The sequence below is a fragment of the Chelonia mydas genome, chromosome 3 (genome assembly GCF_015237465.2).
Source record: "Chelonia mydas isolate rCheMyd1 chromosome 3, rCheMyd1.pri.v2, whole genome shotgun sequence".
NCBI classification, from domain to species: Eukaryota; Metazoa; Chordata; order Testudines; family Cheloniidae; genus Chelonia; species Chelonia mydas.
In genome coordinates, this window is record NC_057851.1 from 117,466,062 (window position 1) to 117,485,529 (window position 19,468).

The 19,468-nt window shown below is 44.5% G+C and overlaps 1 protein-coding gene across 2 annotated transcripts in view; it reads left to right on the top strand.

The window, feature by feature from the left end:
- The first annotated feature begins 3,294 nt into the window (after positions 1–3,294).
- Positions 3,295–19,468, top strand: part of SLC22A3 (solute carrier family 22 member 3) — a 46,875-nt gene continuing 30,701 nt past the window's right edge. Inside the window, exon 1 of one of the 2 annotated variants that reach the window (XM_037895103.2) lies at positions 3,295–3,957. In XM_037895103.2, the coding sequence (XP_037751031.1) occupies positions 3,541–3,957 (417 nt within the window). In that variant the 5' untranslated portion in view covers positions 3,295–3,540. The remainder of the gene's footprint in view (positions 3,958–19,468) is intronic. The other variant, XM_037895104.2, reaches the window with a different exon arrangement.

Below are 19,468 nucleotides of genomic sequence, written 5' to 3' on the forward strand. Positions count from 1 at the left end.
TGGGAGATTGCAGTAAGGTACTAAAACGATGGAGGCTGGAAGAACTGATGTTCCAATTTGGAGCACTTTCATTTGTGGAAGAGAGGTGTTTCACAATTGTTTGAGGGGGAAAAAATGTGACTTTGCATGGTAAATTTCTCTGGTATAGACAAGACTATAAGGAGTGATTAATAGGACAGACCCATGAGTTTTGACTCCCAGGCCTGTACCCCAACCACTAGACTGCATTTTCTCCCTTTGCTCTCACCACATATCTCCAATTCAAGACAATTTTTTGAGTTAATGGGCTGGATCCGAGCTACCTCCACTGACGAATTAAAAGTTGGCAAATTCAAAACTGATCAAAGGAAATATTTTTTCAGACAACACGTGATTAGACTAGAGAACCAAACTCATTGCGCCATGAAGTCGTCAAAGTCAAAAACTTAGCAAGAATCAAAAAGGGATAAGGTTAACAAGAATAGCCAGAGTTGTCATAGTTGATGGGAACAAAGGTTTTAGAAGGTGTTGTGTCTTGTGCTCTCTATACAACATATGTAATATAAAGGAAACTTATGGGCAAGGTGAGGTCCAAATAGCCATGTTTACTAATCATATATAACCTGTACCACCCGGCTACCCACACACACTGCTGCTCTGGCAGAGTTCTGGTGGAACACAGAAGACAGTGAGGGCACTAGTGGGCTCACAAAATATTTAGCAGGATGTTACCCTATTCCCATACACTACAGAAGGGATATTAAACCTCATGCTTCAGGCCTGAAGCCAATCTCTAACAGAGATCAGAAGGAAATATTATGTCTGGGGGAAATTACCCCACATCTAACTACTGTGCGGTGCTTACACCCTCCTCTGAAGTGTCTGGTGCTTCCCATTGTCAGAGACAGGATACTGGACTAGATGGACTGTTGGTCTGATCCAGTATGGAAATTCCTTTGGTCTTATGTTCCTAATTCCAGTGATTTTCACCAGCTGACGATCTGCCCCAATATGTCTATTTTCCATGTGTTCCCTTTATCTGCAGTATTATTGTAATATAAATTAAGCCCATTTGTCTCATATGGTAATTTGACCCGTTGGTACTTCTGATTGCTGCTGTTCCCACTGAAAATTATTATTCTTGGTTATTATGGTCCGAGACAAAATGGCTACTAAATTTCACAGCACAAAGTCTCACCTTAGAAAATACATTGTTGGTCATCCCTCTGTACAGGAGTGAGACAAACTCCCTTTACTGGTTGGTCTAGTGTAGGGCTGGGTGAAATTTTTCAGCTGAAACTTTCTCCCGGAGAAAATGCAGCTTCAGAGACATCAAAACATATTGCAAATTCATGTCAATGCTTCCTAAAAAATCCCCAAATTGAAACGTCTTGTTTTGATATTTTCTAAATGAAATGTTTTGATATTCAGTTTCCAAATTTCCTTTCATTTTATTTGTAAAAAATACGTAAAAATGGGTGAGAACAAAAATGATTTGGTGAAAAGAAATGTTTCGTTCAACCACAAGCAATTTTTTTGCCTCTCTGATTTGCTGAAAATGTTTCTGTTTGACCCAAAGTGATTTATTTTTCAAAACTGTGGGCAACTGAAAAAGCTGTTATATGCCCGGCTCTAGTTTAGTGCAGTTACAGAGTCTGCCTACATTTCTTGGTTTTACCATCCAACTTTTGGCTTGACTAGGTCAACTGAGGGACTCAAGTGATGATATCTCAAAGTTATGTGTTGGGACCTGTATCCATGTGGATGGGACCTGAGCTTGCCAACCGAACACAAGCATTGTTCTGTAACAAATTCCAGATGCAGGGTCTAGTTGACAAAAGGGATGATGGTTAGAAGGAATGTTTTGTCTTTTAGAGTCCTCAGATTTTTTTTTTAATCTGACAGTTGGTGGGGCTTTATTAAACTTAGTCTTTTCATTTCATATTTGAGTGGTCATATTTTAAATGCAGATTTTATCACAAAGACGTGAAACTATAAAAGTCTTGGAATTTGGGTTGAATTCAGCTAAACGTGGCCCTCTCAGCCACTGATTATCCTGAGAAAAGGTCTCCTCCCCAGTCATTGAGATTTTCAGGGATAAGCCCTCTTTCTTTTGGACTCTTTAGTTTTATTGGCTTCAGAGATAACTGGTGGCAAAAAAACCCACCCACTTTTGCCTGTAACTGTCCAGAAGACTGCGCCACACCATGTCAGACACAAACCTGCCTGCAGTGAGCCATGCATTCATGACCTCCAGGTTTCATTATTTTGCAACTCATTATATCTAGGACTGAAACCACACACCCTGTAAGAGCTCAGCCTGATACAAAAGCTCATCTGCTTAGCAACACAAGTCATGAGCACATCACCTTAGATCTCTGCTCCCTCCCTGGGCACCATTTCAAGTTGTTTGTCCTGATATTCAAAGCCCTCCATGGGATTGGACCTAGCTACCTGAAAGGATGCTTCTATCTCCACAGCCATAACATTCCATCAACGACAACCATAGCCAGTAAGAGACGGGTAATTGCCAGAGACAGAACTGCCCTGGGAACTGGACCTCCACTTATTCCTGTAAAGAGATAAGAGTGGCCACAAATCTCACCTCTTTCAGAATTTTAAATGCAAAACCCATTATTTCTGTGGCTTAGACTGCCCTCTGGAAGTGCCACCCACCCCTAGCCCACCTTGATCTCTGGCCCCCAGAAGTCCCTGGCCCCCAAGCAAACTTATCAACTAACTAAATGTATAGCTCCTCTGGGAAAGGAGAGCGCAGGGGATGCTCAGATACTAAGATGAATGAGGCCATATAAAAACCTACATAAATAGGTCAAAGCACAGATAGACCTATTTTTAAAAGGAACTCCTACATTTTGGGCATGACAACCTTTCTTTAATTATAACACAGACAGGAAATTGCCGTTCCAATAAAAGCTGTACACATGGTTCAAAAGCACTTTGGATGAGTGCTAGAACGTGGCTGCAGAAATAACTCCTGTGTGCTGAAGGGGAGACTTCAGAGCTTTTTATGAACATTTCTGTCACTGCCACCCAGAACGCTGACAACATCGCTCATTGCTACTTTTGCAGCAGCTTCCTCTCTGTTATGTTTTTATTTAACACACTGCATTTTTCTGGGACCCCTTTGTAAGGACAAGAGCAGTACGCTCCTGCCTGCAGAGCTGGTGTTTACTGCATGTCTGTCCCTAAAGAGTTAATTGTTTTTATTGCATAATCTGTTTAAGATTCTGGATAGATAGGAAACGCACGCCCCTTCTCTCTTACGGTATGTTTGCTCACTTTATATTGCTCTCCTACACTGCTGTGTGTAAGCCTCACGCCACTTGACATACTGTAATGCTCTGGGTGGGTCTATGGAACTTTGCTCTGTTCCAAAGCTGCTTATGCTACCGTGGTTGTGTGTGTGTGGGGAGAGGGAGAGGGAGCGAGACAGTCTACACACATACGTCTACAGGAAGCACCAGCACTAGTTACAAAGTTTGAAAGCTGTTGACTCTGCCATCTCTTGGATCCCTCCGAGTTGAAAACCTACTGCACACAATGCCGTCTTTTGATGAGGTTTTAAAAGAAGCTGGGGAATTTGGAAGGTACCAAAAGAGGGTCTTTTTCCTCCTTTGCCAGACAGGCATAACTTTTTCTTTTCTATTTGTTGGAGTGGTCTTTCTTGGGCACGCACCAGAGCACTATTGGTGCAGGATCCCTGGTGCAGCTGAATTAAGTGAGAGATGTGGATGGACCCTTGAAGAGGAACAAAATTATACTGTGCCAGCTCCGAACCTGGAGAACAGGTTTTCCAGTGGCCAGTGTGAGAGGTTTGACATAGAGTGGAATAACACCTCTGTGAGCTGTGTCAACCCACTGTCCCACTTTACTAATCGCAGCCTGGGCAACGTGGCGCTTACTCCATGCCGGGATGGCTGGGTATATAAACAATCCCACTCAACGATCATCAGTGAGGTAAGGGAAATCAACACTTTCCAGTCAGTGTTTTCATTGTCAGAGCAGGACTGTAAAATAAAAATTGATTGCTAGAGCAATACATATGGAGTATAGATGTTTTTAATGGGACAAGAATAAAGTTTTCATCAGTTTCTCTGACAGTTACAAATGAATCAGGATATTGAGTATTATCAAGCAGCAATGCCAGCCTTTTAGGAATGGGTGAGCTAATCTGAAAGATCCTTAGTATTGACTCTCTGAAGCAGATGAACTCAAACGGGGATACTGCTTTCTTGCTGTTGTAATGCTGGACTAAAATAAACAAAGAGTAATGTCATTGCAACTGAGGTATTAGAGTGGTCATTTAAGGGCAGGTCCTTGGCTGGTATAAATCAATTTTGTTCAATTGACTGCTGCTGATTTATGCCAGCTCATGATTTGGCCAGTTATGTAGACATTATATAATTTATTTTAGTAAACATCTAGACTTACTAGTAATAAATAATTAGCGTCTAACCACTTCTGTGTGTCCCTAACCTTGATAAGAAAATAGAATTACATTGGTTGTCATTAAAAAGTCATATTTTGCCAACAGTTACCACTCTCTGGTATCCGAAATACCAGAGTTATTTCCTGAGGAATGGAAAACTGCAGTTCCTCTGTTACTCCATTTGTGGTAAGTGTTGGCAAATACAGTTATTCTCTATTGGGCTGCGAAAGGACAACCAATAAGTTGTGCTAGGAGATCTTGATTATAGACATGTAGTTGGTGCAATGCAATGTGACTCTAATCCATAGACTCAGCACTAGAGATGTATGTGTGTGTGTAAATAACTGTGATAACTGTAGTGCTCAGAAACACCATATCCAAAACACATTTAAATAAATTAGGTATGTAATCTTCATGAAGTGTTGCATACTGTATCAAAACCACCATACGATTTGATGACTGTGCCCATGGTCCTGCTATCTTCCCATTATTATTTATTTGTATGTCATGACCAGGACCTGGTCAGTCAATCCTAGTGGTCGGAGCAGAAGTCAGGGCAAGTTGGGTACCAGGAGGTCAGATCCAGGATAGACCAGAGGGCAAACTGAGAGTCAAGCGTCAGGAGGCAGGCGAAGTCAGATACCAGGAGGTCAGAGTGCTAGATAGGCCAGAGGACAAAAGCAAGAGTCTGGCGTCAGAAGGCAGACCAACTCAGGTACTGCAAGGTCAGAGTACGCAACAGGTCAGAGGGAAAACCAAGAGTTAGGAGGCAGGCAGGATCAGAAGCTGGAGTTTAGGATCTCTCACAAGCAGGGTCTGGAGCAGAGACAGGCAGGCAGTCTATGTTGTTGCTCAGACAGCTCCCTTTCATGGGTTCCTGGTTTATATACTGGTATCAGCTAATCAGGGGGCTTTCCGAAGCTGCCACTCCAGGCCTGGTGGTTGGTACTTCCTGCTGATCCCAGTCTCACAGGGTCTTCCCATGGGAGCCCAGCCTAAGCCTCCCATGGTAATGTGGAGGCATCAGCAGCCCTAAACCCCCACAGTTCCAGCCCTCCAGGTTCTCACATTGTGATCAGGACCCCTTTGTGCTAGGTGCTGTACAAAGAGACAGCCCATAACCCAAAGAGTTTATAGTCTCATCCGCCTTCCCTCAGCCAGTCCTGTCATCAGTTGTTCTATTTTGTCTCTTCTTAGATTATGACATCTTCAGCGAAGGAAACTTTCCTTATACACATTCTGTAAAGTGCCTAGAACAGGGGTGGGCTAACTTTTTGGCCTGAGGGCCACATCGGGGTATGGAAATTGTATGGTGGGCCATGAATGCTCATGAAATTGGGCGTAGGGGTGAGGGAGGGGGTGCGGGCTCCGACTGGGGGTGCGGACTCTGGGGTGGGGCCAGAAATGAGGAGTTCAGGGTGCAGGAGGAGGCTCTGGGTTGGGGTGCGGGGGAGGTGAGGGCTCTGGGGTGGGGCTGGGGATGAGGGGTTTGGGGTGCAGGAGGAGGCTCCAGGCTGGTACTAAGGGGTTCAGAGGGCAGGAAGGGAATCAGGGATGGGGCAGGCTGTTGTGGCATGGGAGGGGTGAGGGCTTTGGCTGGGGGTGCAGGCTCTGGGGTGGGGCCAGGGATGAGGGGTTTGGAGTACAAGAGGGGGCTCTTGGATGGGACCATTGGGTTCAAGGGTGCAGGCTCCGGGTGGCACTTAGCGCAAGCAGCTCCCGGAAACATGTCCCCACTCTGGCTTCAAGGCGCGGCCTGGTGGCTCTGGATGCTTCCCCATCTGCAGGCGCCACCCCTGCATCTCCCATTGGCCAGGAACTGCAGCCAATGAGAGCTGCAGGGGTGGCGCCTGCAGATGGACAGCCCACAGAGCCGCTTGGCCACACCGCCGCATACTATGTAGGAGCTAGAAGGGGGTCATGCCAGTGGCTTCCTGGGAGCTGCGCGGAGTGGGGCAAGCCTCCAACCCCACTCCCTGGCAGGGGCTGAGGGCCGGATTAAATGGTCTGAAGGGCCAGATGTGGCCTGCGGGCCGTAGTTTGCCCACCCCTGGCCTAGAACATTGTATGCCCTGAATAAATGTTAAATAAGAGCAACTGAGTGGCCTGGAGATTGGTAAGCATCCACCATAGAATCATAACTGGTTCGGGTTAGAAATAACTGAAACTCAGAATAAGCTGATGAGTGCAAGCTGTCTGAAATGTGTCGGTAGATAAGAATCCACACCTCAAAAAACATTAATCACAGTCTTCACTGAGCAGATTCGTTTGCCATCTCAGCAATGGATTGAATGGGCAAGGAAAATTAAATATGTTCAGATTCCTAGGAGTGGCTATTCCAGGTGAGGGTTGAATCTCACTGGCAGGGGAAACTTGCACTGCTGCCTATGTCATACTTGTCCTGGAGATGTACAGAGAATTTCCACCTCCAGGGGCTTTCAGTCCAGAATCTTTCATGAAGTATCGTTTAACTGACATTATTTTTAAAATGAAAATTAGGAGTGTGTGTGTTGGGTGTGGGGGGGGAAGGGGCGGGGGTTACTTTTTTGTCCATGTTTTTTCAGCTGTTGACCCTGATGACTGCTGAAAGTGGGTGAGCAAAACAGCAATGTAAAGCTTCACTCAGAGTCCATTTACAGCAGCAGTAGGTAAAAGATTATTCTGTATCTGATGCAACTAGTATGATTTTGCATCAGCAGCAAGAAAAAAAACTCCCTGCTCGCTAGCTGATGCATGGAGAAAATGAAACTTGTGGGTCGTCAGAGCAAGGAGTGGGAGCTGAAGTTCAAAGTTCTGTTGGCAAACATCTTCAGCCTGTACCACATTCACCTGTGTGTTCAGCAGCACTCATGTAAGTGAAAAGCGGGGCTACAGGGAAAAGGAAGGTGACCAAGGAAATGGTGAGTGGGAACCGTATGGAAATGCTCCAGGTGCATGTGAACAAGCTGCTGAAAACCAGCCAAATTAGAAGTGTGGTTTTGATTTTCACCACCGTTGCCTGCCAAATCCCCTACCAAAAATAATAAGAAGAAGGGGGTTGGATAGCCCACATAAGGTCAGGGGAGGGAAGGCCAGTGGACAAGAGTGCTCTTACTGACTAATGAGGAAATTTTCAAAGGCATGAAGGCTGTTAGGCATCCAACTCCCATTGGACATGACTGGAAGTTGGGCATCTAATTGTCTTTTATGCCTTTGAAAATCTACCCCCTAAGCCTCTGAATATTATTCTGTAAAATAACAGGCTCACGTACAAAGCCTAAAGACAAGGACATAAGAATAGTAATAGGCTAGAGTGGCTAGAGTGCCACCATATCCTTCTTTCCCAGGTGACCATATGGTATACCAAGTAGCAGCATTCACAGGGCTCTTTTCAGAATCCAAAGGCCTGATCCAAAGAGTTCTGGGATCAGTAGAAAGACTCCAATTGACTTCACTGGGCTGTGGATCAGGGCCCAAAAGTCCAGTCCCTGTAGCTTGGGTCTGGCTCCAACATACCCAATTATCAGCTTTACTCACTTACGGAGCAGTGACATAGCAGGCAATTCACAACATAAATATGTTAAATATAACACACTTAGGGTTAACTTAGTCTTCCCTTTCTAAATTAGGACTTCCATAAAATTTAGATGAGAAGCCAAGTTAGACATAGTACTGTCCTATCTAATTTGACCATTGAAACAGCTACCCCTTTTCTAATGTGCCTGCTCTTTTTAAACCCTTCATTTTTATATAGATGAACTGTTGTTTTTGTACTGTGTTTAAACATGTGTTATTTCATATCTGATTAAGTTTACCGAGAACACGACCAGGGAGACTAAATCAAAAGGATGATTTAATGTAGTAATCTGAAAAGCAGATGTTAGTGGGAGGGAGAAACTTGAAAAGCAGCAATGCTGAAAGAAAGTTGTAGGGGGCTATACTAGACAGCAAATTAGGCACAAGTTTGCAATGTGATACAGTAGCTAAAAGACAAATGCAAACATGGGCTGCTATGCAAAGATGTCATGCCACAGAACAGGAGTGTAACAGTTTCACTCTATCCAGTTCTTATGCAATCACACCTGAAATGCTGCATTCAGTTCTGAGCACCTCATTACCAGAGAGAGAAAAATGATCAGAGGACAGGAGGGATTAATTTGTGAGGAATTATTAAATTAATGAAATATGCTGGGTGAGTTTCTCATCTTTGTTCTGATCCCTTCACACTGCTCCGGTGGTGCAAAAGGGTCTGGATCTCTCTGTGGGGAACACTTGAATGTGGTGTCACTTTCTATTATTTTATGTCTAGTTCATTTGTTAAACTGTTTCAAAGTAGTTCCACAGGCAGCTTCAGTTACAGAAACCACGAAGTAAAAGTAATTGTTCGGTTTGATGGGAACTCCGGAGCTGGCGTATGAGCAGCACCTGAAGTGCCTAATGCCCATTCCATGGTAGCTGGATTAATTAATTTACACCTCGGGTAGGTGGCTGGAAGTGGGTCCTTTCACAATGAGGTGTTTTGAGGAGGAGGAGAACAGAATCCACTATAATGTTCATTATGGACAACACTTGGCAACTCTATTTACCTTCTTCAGGCCTTCATGATAGGTGAAATAGCAAAACCTAAGATTCACTTATAAAACATTCTTTGTATCTTATGGAGGTACAACAGCAAGTCCTCTTTCTCCTTGCCACTGCAAATTGAAATTTTGCACATTGTACCAGGATGGGTCATGATCCTACAGCTTTGGGTCATGCTTTTCCTTGCAGGCACCTAAAATCAGAGAGAGTTGCCTTACAAAAGGCAAACCCGTTAACTCTCAGTACATAATGCAGCTAGAGCCCTTTAGCTCCCTGATCCTGAGGTAGAATAAAGCTAGACAGAGTAGTAATCAGAATGATTTTAAGATGCAGATTGCACCAAATGCACTGAAATCAGTTTTGACTTTATTTGTAAAACCTCACAGTAATTCCACAAACGTAATTAAGTTTCCCTGTTTAAGAGAACACACAATGCTCAATGAAATTAAGTATTTGGGAAATACCCCAAAAATAAAATCAAATATTGTTTCCACTTATTTTTATTGAGCTTTTGTTACTCCTCATGAACCCGGAAAAAGAAACTAGTTGCGTCAGCAGCAGGTTTGGAATCAAATGGATTGTCAGATTTTGCTGGGAAAGGGAGCCATAAAGGAGGTACTGATCTTGGCCAAAATTCATCCCCCATTAATGCCAGATGATGTCAGCATAAATAATGCGGGGGTCCGGACTGCATTTTCTTAGGAATGGGAGTGGAGTCTCTAAAAGCCACTTCCGCAAATGAGTGGCACAGGCTGAAAAGAGGATGTGGCTAGGGTGCGAGAGGGTGCACTGATTCAGCAGCTCCGTACGGTAGACCAGCAATCGGAAAGAAAAAAAAAAAAGCTGAGCCTAGATAATTTCCACTAGCTGCTGATAAAATGTTGCACAGGGTGGGTAATTTTATCCAAACGTTTTTGGCAGTGATGACGAAGGTGACCAAATGTCGCAATTTTATAGGGACAGTCCCGATATTTGGGGCTTTTTCTTATATAGGCTCCTATTACACCCCAACCCCTGTCCCAATTTTTCACACTTGCTCTCTGGTCAGCCTAATGACGACGCCTAGTGGCATGTTAATGGATTACAGACAAATCTACAGATTCAGATGTCAGCAGAGACAGTAATCAATGGATTCATCGACTGCTAAAAGCAAAGCTGGTGTGTTCCAGACTTAATAGCAGCCTTTACTGGCACACATTTAGCATAATGAACTGATTCCAATGTGGCCTGTCAGCAACACTTCCCTGTGATGAAAGTTATGTAATTTTGAGACTTGGCAACAATTCATTGCCCAAGTGTGAGGTCCGAGAAGGATAAATCATCACCAGAACACATTATCCTACTACAGTTGCAAATAAATCATCATGCTCTTTTACTTGGCAGCTGTCTCAAAAAACCCAAACAATACTGTATTTTCAAAGGGATCTGTAACCAGTTCAGTAATGTTTACCTTACCACTTTTACAGCATCTTAAAGCAGCGAATAACATGACAGTCAAAGCTGGAGTGGAGAGAAAACAGCTGTTCCTTTTTCTATACTGCTCCAGAAGAATTCATTCTACAGTACGGAAAAGCCCCAAAGCCTACACTTACCTTGATTAGTATGTCTGGGTTAATACAAGAAATCAGGTTACTCTTTCATATTTCCTGTATCAGGTAGGGTTTGAGGGGTAGTGAGAGGGTGTCGGGAGTGGACAGCGGGACTGACTACTTACTCAGTAAGGTTTCCCCCATATACAAATGATTGTGCTTCAGGTAGGGCAGATCTTCACAGCCCTTTATTTCAGTGAAGCTGCACCAATTTACACTGGCTGAGAAGCTGGAACACTGATTTCAAATGTTTGAATTTTTTCTATGCTTGCACAGGGTTGGGATGAGTTTACAAATCTCTCCTTTATTTTGCCAGTCTGGAGGCAGCAGTGGTAATAAGAAAGGAAAATGTTTAAAAAAAAATGGAGATGGCCAATTTCACATTAGAAGGCTTGGTATCATTCTGGGTGGTCCAGCCAGCAGATCTACAAGTGATGCAAGCTGGACCTTGAAGGCATGTAGGAAAATTCAGGCAAAAAACCCAAAATCAAAACCAAACAAACCCCACTACTCAGGTTCTTGTGACACAGCAACTTAAGAGTGACCCTCCATTTTTCTTTGTCATTATTGAGTGCCACTGGTGTGCTGACCTCTGAACAAGGTAGAGAAGAAAATCTGCCCTGAAGAGGTCTCTTAGCACATTTTGTTTCCTGATAAAACCAAGAAAAAGGACTGTTTGCCCCCCCTGAGCTGAATCAGCTTGAAGTTTGATTTCAGTGATGTGCTGGTGAAAAATGCTTTGGAGAATGAGAGAATCTATACACCCCCAAAGCAAGTACAGACTGGGTAGCAGCAGTCTGAGCTGCCCCAGATTGCCCTAGCAATGTACTTCCAGCCTCCCCTGGAGCACCACCTGCAGGACTGAGAGGATAAACTGGTCTTCTATTAATACTGCCAAGTAGGATGCCAGTTTTGCTGGTGGTTGTTTTAAATGGACACTTGTTCATCCAGAACTGGGCTGAGACCTTCGATTCATTGTAGACAGGCATAGAAAAACACCTAGTATTGGTCAATTAATGAAACGATAGTTGTAAATCAAATATTTACTTATCTCACCTGTCTGTTGTGAAGCTTAGTTGTGACAGACTGTACAGTGCTTTCAGAACCTCAGGCCAAAGGTGCTATCCTTCCAAGTCCTCTGATGAATTATTATCAGGTAAGACAATGCAGGGTTGAATCTGGTAAGGCAGGGAAAGGCTGTGCTGAAGGACTAAGGTCTGAACTTTCCAGCATCCCGCTCAGCACCGGAACAGAAGACTGTCCTTAGTTGTATCGCAGAGACGGGAGGCTTCATCCAAAGCTTACTGAAGTCATGGAAAGACTCTGTCGACTTCAGTGGCCTTTGGCTCAGGTCCCAAATCACTTGCACCTCTCTACGGAAAAGTGAGGTGCTGCTGAATACCTGCAACTCCCATTGTCTTCAGTTCTTGAACTACACAGAAAAACATTGTGGAGTACTTGCTATCCCCTAACTGAATCTGAGTGTCAGTCCAAAATAAAAAATATCTGCCCTCTGACAGACATACTGTGAGGGGAGACACTGTAATAACCATTTTGTTTTCCAGGTATTAGTCATGAGCTTGACCTTCTCAATGCTCATTTCAGACCCATCCTCCTCCTTTGTTTAAAGGTTATTTCAGCTGTGAAATCCCTAGGCATATTGGGGATTCCCTCCCCTCTCCCTAGGGAGATGGATAGATAGTTTAATAGCCTTTTCCTGGCTAAGCAAAATAGGCAAAGTAAACTAAAATGGTCCCAAATAATTGCACCATGGTTAAAAAAAAATTCATTGGAATTTGGTCTGAATGTCTAGGCGTTCAATGGGTAGTGAGAGCATTTAGCACCTTCCAGGCATCTGGCTCCTCACCAGGGGATACTTTCATCCCCTAAAAAAAAGGAGTACTTGTGGCACCTTAGAAACTAACAAATTTATTTGAGCATAAGCTTTCATGAGCTATAGCTCACTTCATCGGATGCATGCAGTGGAAAATACAGTGGGGAGATTTTATATACACAGAGAACATGAAGCAATGGGTGTTACCATACACACTGTAATGAGAGTGATCAGGTAAGGTGAGCTATTACCAGCAGGAGAGGAAAAAAACCCTTTTGTAGTGATAATCAAGGTGGGCCATTTCCAGCAGTTGACAAGAACGTGTAAGGAACAGTGGAGGCAGAGGGGGGGAATAAACATGGGGAAATAGTTTTACTTTGTGTAATGACCCATCCACTCCCAGTCTTTACTCAAGCCTAATATAATAGTGTCCAGTTTGCAAATTAATTCCAATTCAGCAGTCTCCCATTGGAGTCTGTTTCTAAAGTTTTTTGTTGAAGAATTGCAACTTTTAGGTCTGTAATCGAGTGACCAAAGAGATTGAAGTGTTCTCCGACTGGTATTTGAATGTTATAATTCCTGACGTCTGATTTGTGTCCATTTATTCTTTTACATAGAGACTGTCCGGTTTGGCCAATGTACATGGCAGAGGGGCATTGCTGGCACATGATGGCATATATCACATTGGTAGATGTGCAGGTGAACAAGCCTCTGTTAGTGTGGATGATGTGATTAGGCCCTGTGATGGTGTCCCCTGAATAGATATGTGGACACAGTTGGCAATGGGCTTTGTTGCAAGGATAGGTTCCTGGGTTAGAGGCTCTGTTGTGTGGTGTGTGGTTGCTGGTGAGTATTTGCTTCAGGTTGGGGGGCTGTCTGTAAGCAAGGACTGGCCTGTCTCCCAAGATCTGTGAGAGTGATGGGTCGTCCTTCAGGATAGGTTGTAGATCCTTGATGATGGGCTGGAGAGGTTTTAGTTGGGGGCTGTAGAGGCTCGTTCACCTGCACATCTACCAATGTGATATATGCCATCATGTGCCAGCAGTGCCCCTCTGCCATGTACATTGGCCAAACTGGACAGTCTCTACGTAAAAGAATAAATGGACACAAATCAGACGTCAGGAATTATAACATTCAAAAACCAGTCAGAGAACAGTTCAATCTCTCTGGTCACTCGATTACAGACCTAAAAGTTGCAATTCTTCACAAAAAAAACTTCAAAAATAGACTCCAATGAGAGACTGCTGAATTGGAATTAATTTGCAAACTGGACACCATTACATTAGGCTTGAATAAAGACTGGGAGAGGATGTGTCATTACACAAAGTAAAACTATTTCCCCATGTTTATTCCCTCCCCATACACACACTGTTCCTCACACATTCTTGTCAATGGTTGGAAATGGCCCACCTTGATTATTACTACAAAAGGTTTTTTTTTTCTCTCCTGCTGGTAATAGCTCACCTTACCTGATCACTCTCATTACAGTGTGTATGGTAACACCCATTGTTTCATGTTCTCTGTGTATATAAATCTCCCCACTGTATTTTCCACTGCATGCATCCGATGAAGTGAGCTGTAGCTCACGAAAGCTTATGCTCAAATAAATTTGTTAGTCTCTAAAGTGCTGTCAAGGTTCCTTCCCCACTCTGAACTCTAGGGTACAGATGTGGGGACTTGCATGAAAACCTCCTAAGCTTACTTTTACCAGCTTAGGTTAAAACTTCCCCAAGGTACAAATTAATTTTACTCTTTGCCTTTGGATTTCCACTGCCACCACCAAACTTTATCTGGATTTACTGGGAAACATAGTTTGGACACGTCTTTCCCCCCAGAATCCTCCCAACCCTTGCACCCCACTTCCTGGGGAAGGTTTGGTAAAAATCCTCACCAATTTGCATAGGTGACCACAGACCCAAACCCTTGGATCTTAGAACAATGAAAAAGCATTCAGTTTTCTTACAAGAAGACTTTTAATAGAAGTAAAGGAATCACCTCTCTAAAATCAGGATGGTAGATACCTTACAGGGTAATTAGATTCAAAACATAGAGAATCCCTCTAGGCAAAACCTTAAGTTACAAAAAAGACACACAGACAGGAATAGTCATTCTATTCAGCACAGCTCTTTTCTCAGCCATTTAAAGAAATCATAATCTAACACATGCCTAGCTAGATTACTTACTAAAAGTTCTAAGACTCCATTCCTGTTCTGTCCCCGGCAAAAGCAGCATACAGACAGACCCAGACCCTTTGTTTTTCTCCCTCCTCCCAGCTTTTGAAAGTATCTTGTCTCCTCATTGGTCATTTTGGTCAGGTGCCAGCGAGGTTACCTTTAGCTTCTTAACCCTTTACAGGTGAGAGGATTTTTCCTCTGGCCAGGAGGGATTTTAAAGGGGTTTACTCTTCCCTTTATATTTATGACATGCCCCCCAAATCTCAGCTAGGGTGAAACGCTGGCTGGGATTTCTTCCTGGAGCTCTAGGAAAAACAGAGTTAATAAGACACATGCACCTCTAAATATGCTACCAAGTACATAAAGACTAACAATATTTTCCACATCTCAAGGACGATTTTAATCAGTTGATTCTGGGAAACTTTCACGGGAGAGTGCATCAGCCACTTTGTTAGAAGCTCCAGAGATGTGTTGGATGTCGAAATCAAAATCTGGGAGAGCTAAACTCCACCGAATAAGTTTTTGTTATTTCCCATGGCAGTATGAAGCCACTGTAGCGCAGCATGGTCGGTTTGCAGGTGGAAACGCCATCCCCAAACATATGGGCGTAGCTTTTCCAGGGTATAGACAATGGCGTAACATTGTTTTTCACTGACTGACCAGTTGCTTTCCCTCTCAGACAGTTTTTTGCTGAGAAACACTACAGGGTAGAATTCTTGATCAGGTCCTTTCTGCATTAAAACTGCTCCCACACCACGCTCGGATGCATCTGTGGTTACTAGGAACGGTTTGTCAAAGTCTGGGGCCCTTAGTACAGGGTCAGACATGAGTGTCGCTTTAAGGTGGTTAAAGGCCTTCTGACACTCTTTGGTCCACTGAATGGCATTTGGCTGTTTCTTTTTGGTTAGGTCTGTCAGTGGGGCTGCGATTTGGCTGTACTGTGGTACAAATTGTCTGTAATAACTGGCCAAGCCTAAGAAGGATTGAACCTGTTTCTTTGACTTTGGGACAGGCCACTTTTGGATAGCATCCACTTTGGCCTGTAGGGAGCTGATAGTTCCTTGACCCATCTGGTGTCCAAGGTAAGTCACTCTGTTTATGTGACCATTGTTTATTAGCACTGTAGTGTCCAGGAAGTGGATCTCTTGTGTGGACTGGAAAAAAGGGGGGGGGTGAGAAAACCTGTATTTGTGCTGGAAATGGCCCACCTTGATTTTCATGCACGTTGTAAGGAGAGTGGTCACTTTGGATAGGCTATTACCAGCAGTAGAGTGAGTTTGTGTGTGTGGTTTTTGGAGGGGGGTGAGGGGGTGAGAGAACCTGGATTTGTGCAGGAAATGGCCCACCTTGATTATCATACACATTGTGAAGAGAGTGGTCACTTTGGATGGGCTATTACCAGCAGGAGAGTGAGTTTGTGTGGGGGGGGGGCGGAGGGTGAGAAAACCTGGCTTTGTGCTGGAAATGGCCCAACTTGATGATCACTTTAGATAAGCTATTACCAGCAGGAAAGTGGGGTGGGAGGAGGTATTGTTTCATGGTCTCTGTGTATATAATGTCTTCTGCAGTTTCCACAGTATGCATCCGATGAAGTGAGCTGTAGCTCACGGAAGCTCATGCTCAAATAAATTGGTTAGTCTCTAAGGTGCCACAAGTACTCCTTTTCTTTTTGCGAATACAGACTAACACGGCTGTTACTCTGAAACCTAAAAGTTCTAAGACTCCATTCCTGTTCTGTCCCCGGCAAAAGCAGCATACAGACAGACATGGACCCTTTGTTTTTCTCCCTCCTCCCAGCTTTTGAAATTATCTTGTCTCCTCATTGGTCATTTTGGTCATGTGCCAGCGAGGTTACCTTTAGCTTCTTAACCCTTTACAGGTGAGAGGATTTTTCCTCTGGCCAGGAGGGATTTTAAAGGGGTTTACCCTTCCCTTATATTTATGACAAGTGCCACAAGTACTCCTTTTCTTTTTGCGGATACAGACTAACACAGCTGCTATTCTGAAACCTTTCATCCCCTACAATCCGGCAGCTCCAAAGGAGTTGGTGGAGGAACTAATGACATCAGCTTTCCCCTCTTCCATTCCTTTATTTATAACACAGTGCAGCTGAGAGTTGTGGCACTGTCCTGAAGTAAGTAGTTTCTCCTCTCCTAAGCTCCTATCTCAACTGCTCGCAGTGACTGGTGTCTGCACATGTCACTGGCGGTGAGAGCAGAGGAGTTCAGATTGGTACTGGTTATGAATTCATCTACCAGGCCCTTTCCAGCCATTGTATTAAATTGAGGAAGAATACAGTTCAAGCATATAGTGTGGTAATGTGCATTTTGTTATGTACTGTACGGAAACTGTGTTAGCAAATGAAGTGTGTAGCCCACAGACAAGTTGTCAATGCAGCCCTCAGTGTTGTAAAATGTGAACATCCCAGCCTTAAGCAGGGCATTACTGCTGTGTGTACAAGTGCAGTTGTGGATTTTCTGACACACACATCAATGGAGGAGCTGACCCTGAAATTAAAACCGACCTACTTAACTAACTTCCTCCAAGCGTTAGGTCTTCCATTTGAATTAGACTCAGAATAGAGAGGCAAAGTTCTGGTCTGGGCCTGAACTTTTCCAAATTTTGGGGAGAAAGAGAGCATGGTGGCTGACAGATAGAAAGGCAAATCCTCAAAATTAGATGTGAATCTAGATCCAAACTTGCCCAATGTTTGTGAGATGTTCAGACTTGAGGTTTTTGGTTTAGACCACCTCTAGTGTGACCTCTCAGAACTTTTTTATAGTTTATTTTCAGCAGACGCACTATACAGCTCTGCTTTCACAGGATTGCCAAGTTGGAAAGGTTAATAAGAAACAATGAAAGATGAAGCAAGACACACGAGGCCCAGGTAGAGAGGGCTCTGGATTTTTGGATTCTCTACATTACTGACCCTGGACACCAAGCAGAAGATTGAGAGGGAGGCTTGTGACCCCTCCATTCTGAAGCCTGTATTTTCTTTTCCCCGTGCACAAAGAGCAAAGCATTCCTTTCAATACATGTGAGCCCAATTTGTGAACAGTTATTCACACAAATAATCTTAGTGACTTTCTTGGGACTACACATGTAAGTAACTGCTCACCAGTGTGAGAAATGGATTCAGTCTGGACCTTAGGTCTTTATAGCTACAGACAGATACATCCTGGTACACTCCTGCACATTTCTGCATGGGATCACAGCTAGGACTGAGAGGGTGGTTTGGGCTCCATTCATAGAATCATAGAAGTGTAGGACTGGAAGAGACCTCAGTAGGTCATCTAGTCCAGTCCCCTGCACTCAAGGCAGAACTAAGTAATAACTAGACCAGTGGTTCCCAAACTTGGTCCGCCGCTTGTGCAGAGAAAGCCCCTGGCGGGCCGGGCCGGTTTGTTTACCTGCGCGTCCGCAGGTTCGGCCGATCGCGGCTCCCACTGGCCGCGGTTCACTGCTCCAGGCCAATGGGAGCTGCTGGAAGTACGTCCCTCGGCCTGTGCCGCTTCCCGCAGCTCCCATTGGCCTGGAGCAGCGAACCGCGGCCACTGGGAGCCGCGATCGGCCGAACCTGCGGACGCAGCAGGTAAACAAACTGGCCCGGCCCGCCAGGGGCTTTCCCTGCACAAGCGGCGGGACAAGGTTGGGAACCACTGAACTGGACCTTTCCTGACAGGTTTTTGTCTAACCCGTTCTTAAAAACCTCCTATGACAAAGATACCACAATCTCCCCTACACAATTTATTCCAGTGCTTAACGAACCTGACAGTTAGAAAGTTTTTCCTAATGTCCAACCTAAACCTCCCTTGCTGCAATTTAAGCCCATTGCTTCTTGTCCTGTCCTCAGAGGTGAACGAGAACAATTTTTCACCCTCCTCCTTGTAACGCCTTTTATGTACTTGAGAACTGTTATCATGTCCCCCCTCAGTCTTCTCTTCTCCAGACTAAACAAACCTAATTTTTTCAATCTTTCCTCATCGGTCATGTTTTCTAGACATTTACATTACACTTTTACATTACCTTAACCCTTTACATTCACATTAAATCCATGCCTTTTTGCTGAGGCTGCCAACTAGGGGTGCTAGTTGCTAGTGAATTTTCTGAAATGGGGTTGATTCTCTTTTAAGGACTAGACTGAAATCACCAATTCTTTTCATCCAGGCCACCAAACAGCTTTCAGATGGTGGTAACTTTCAGACACTACCAGGGGTGAAAGTAACTTAAAAGTCTTACCGGTGTGGGGCCTCGGGTGGAAGGGGCTGGGCTTGGGGTCAGTGTCCCCCTGCCAGCCCTTCCGTGCTGCCAGGCCCGCGCCACCCTGGTCTCCATCTGCTTCTGCAAAGCAGCAGGTGGGCGCCCCCTTTTAAATCACCAGGCCCCAGGGCAGCTGCCCCTTTGTCCCCCCCATAGCTGCCCTCGGGGGAGGGGGGGCAAAAGAGGCAGCGACATTAAAGCGCTGCCGCAGCAGCGCTTTAACATCGGCTGTGTACTGGCCGATACCAGCAGCCACTTGCTATGCCATACTGGGCCTTACCAGCCCACTTTACACCTCTGGATACTACCAAACCAAGCCAAGGGTGGTCTGGGAGTGACGGGCTGTAGAACTCAAACAATCCTTTGCACTATATACGCTTCTGTGTTAAAGGTTAACTCTGTTAATGAAAAGGATGAAGAAGAGCTCTGTGGAAGCTCAAAAGCTTGTCTCTCTCACTAGCCGAAATTGGTCCCAGTGGTGCTGGAACAATCTGTATAGTGGGGCTGCTGAGAGCCACTGGACCAAACTGCAAACCCTGTATGTGATGGAAACCACTTCCAGCCAGCGGTGCGGCACCCTCAGGTCCCATACTTCCAGCACCTATGGTTGGTTCAATATAAG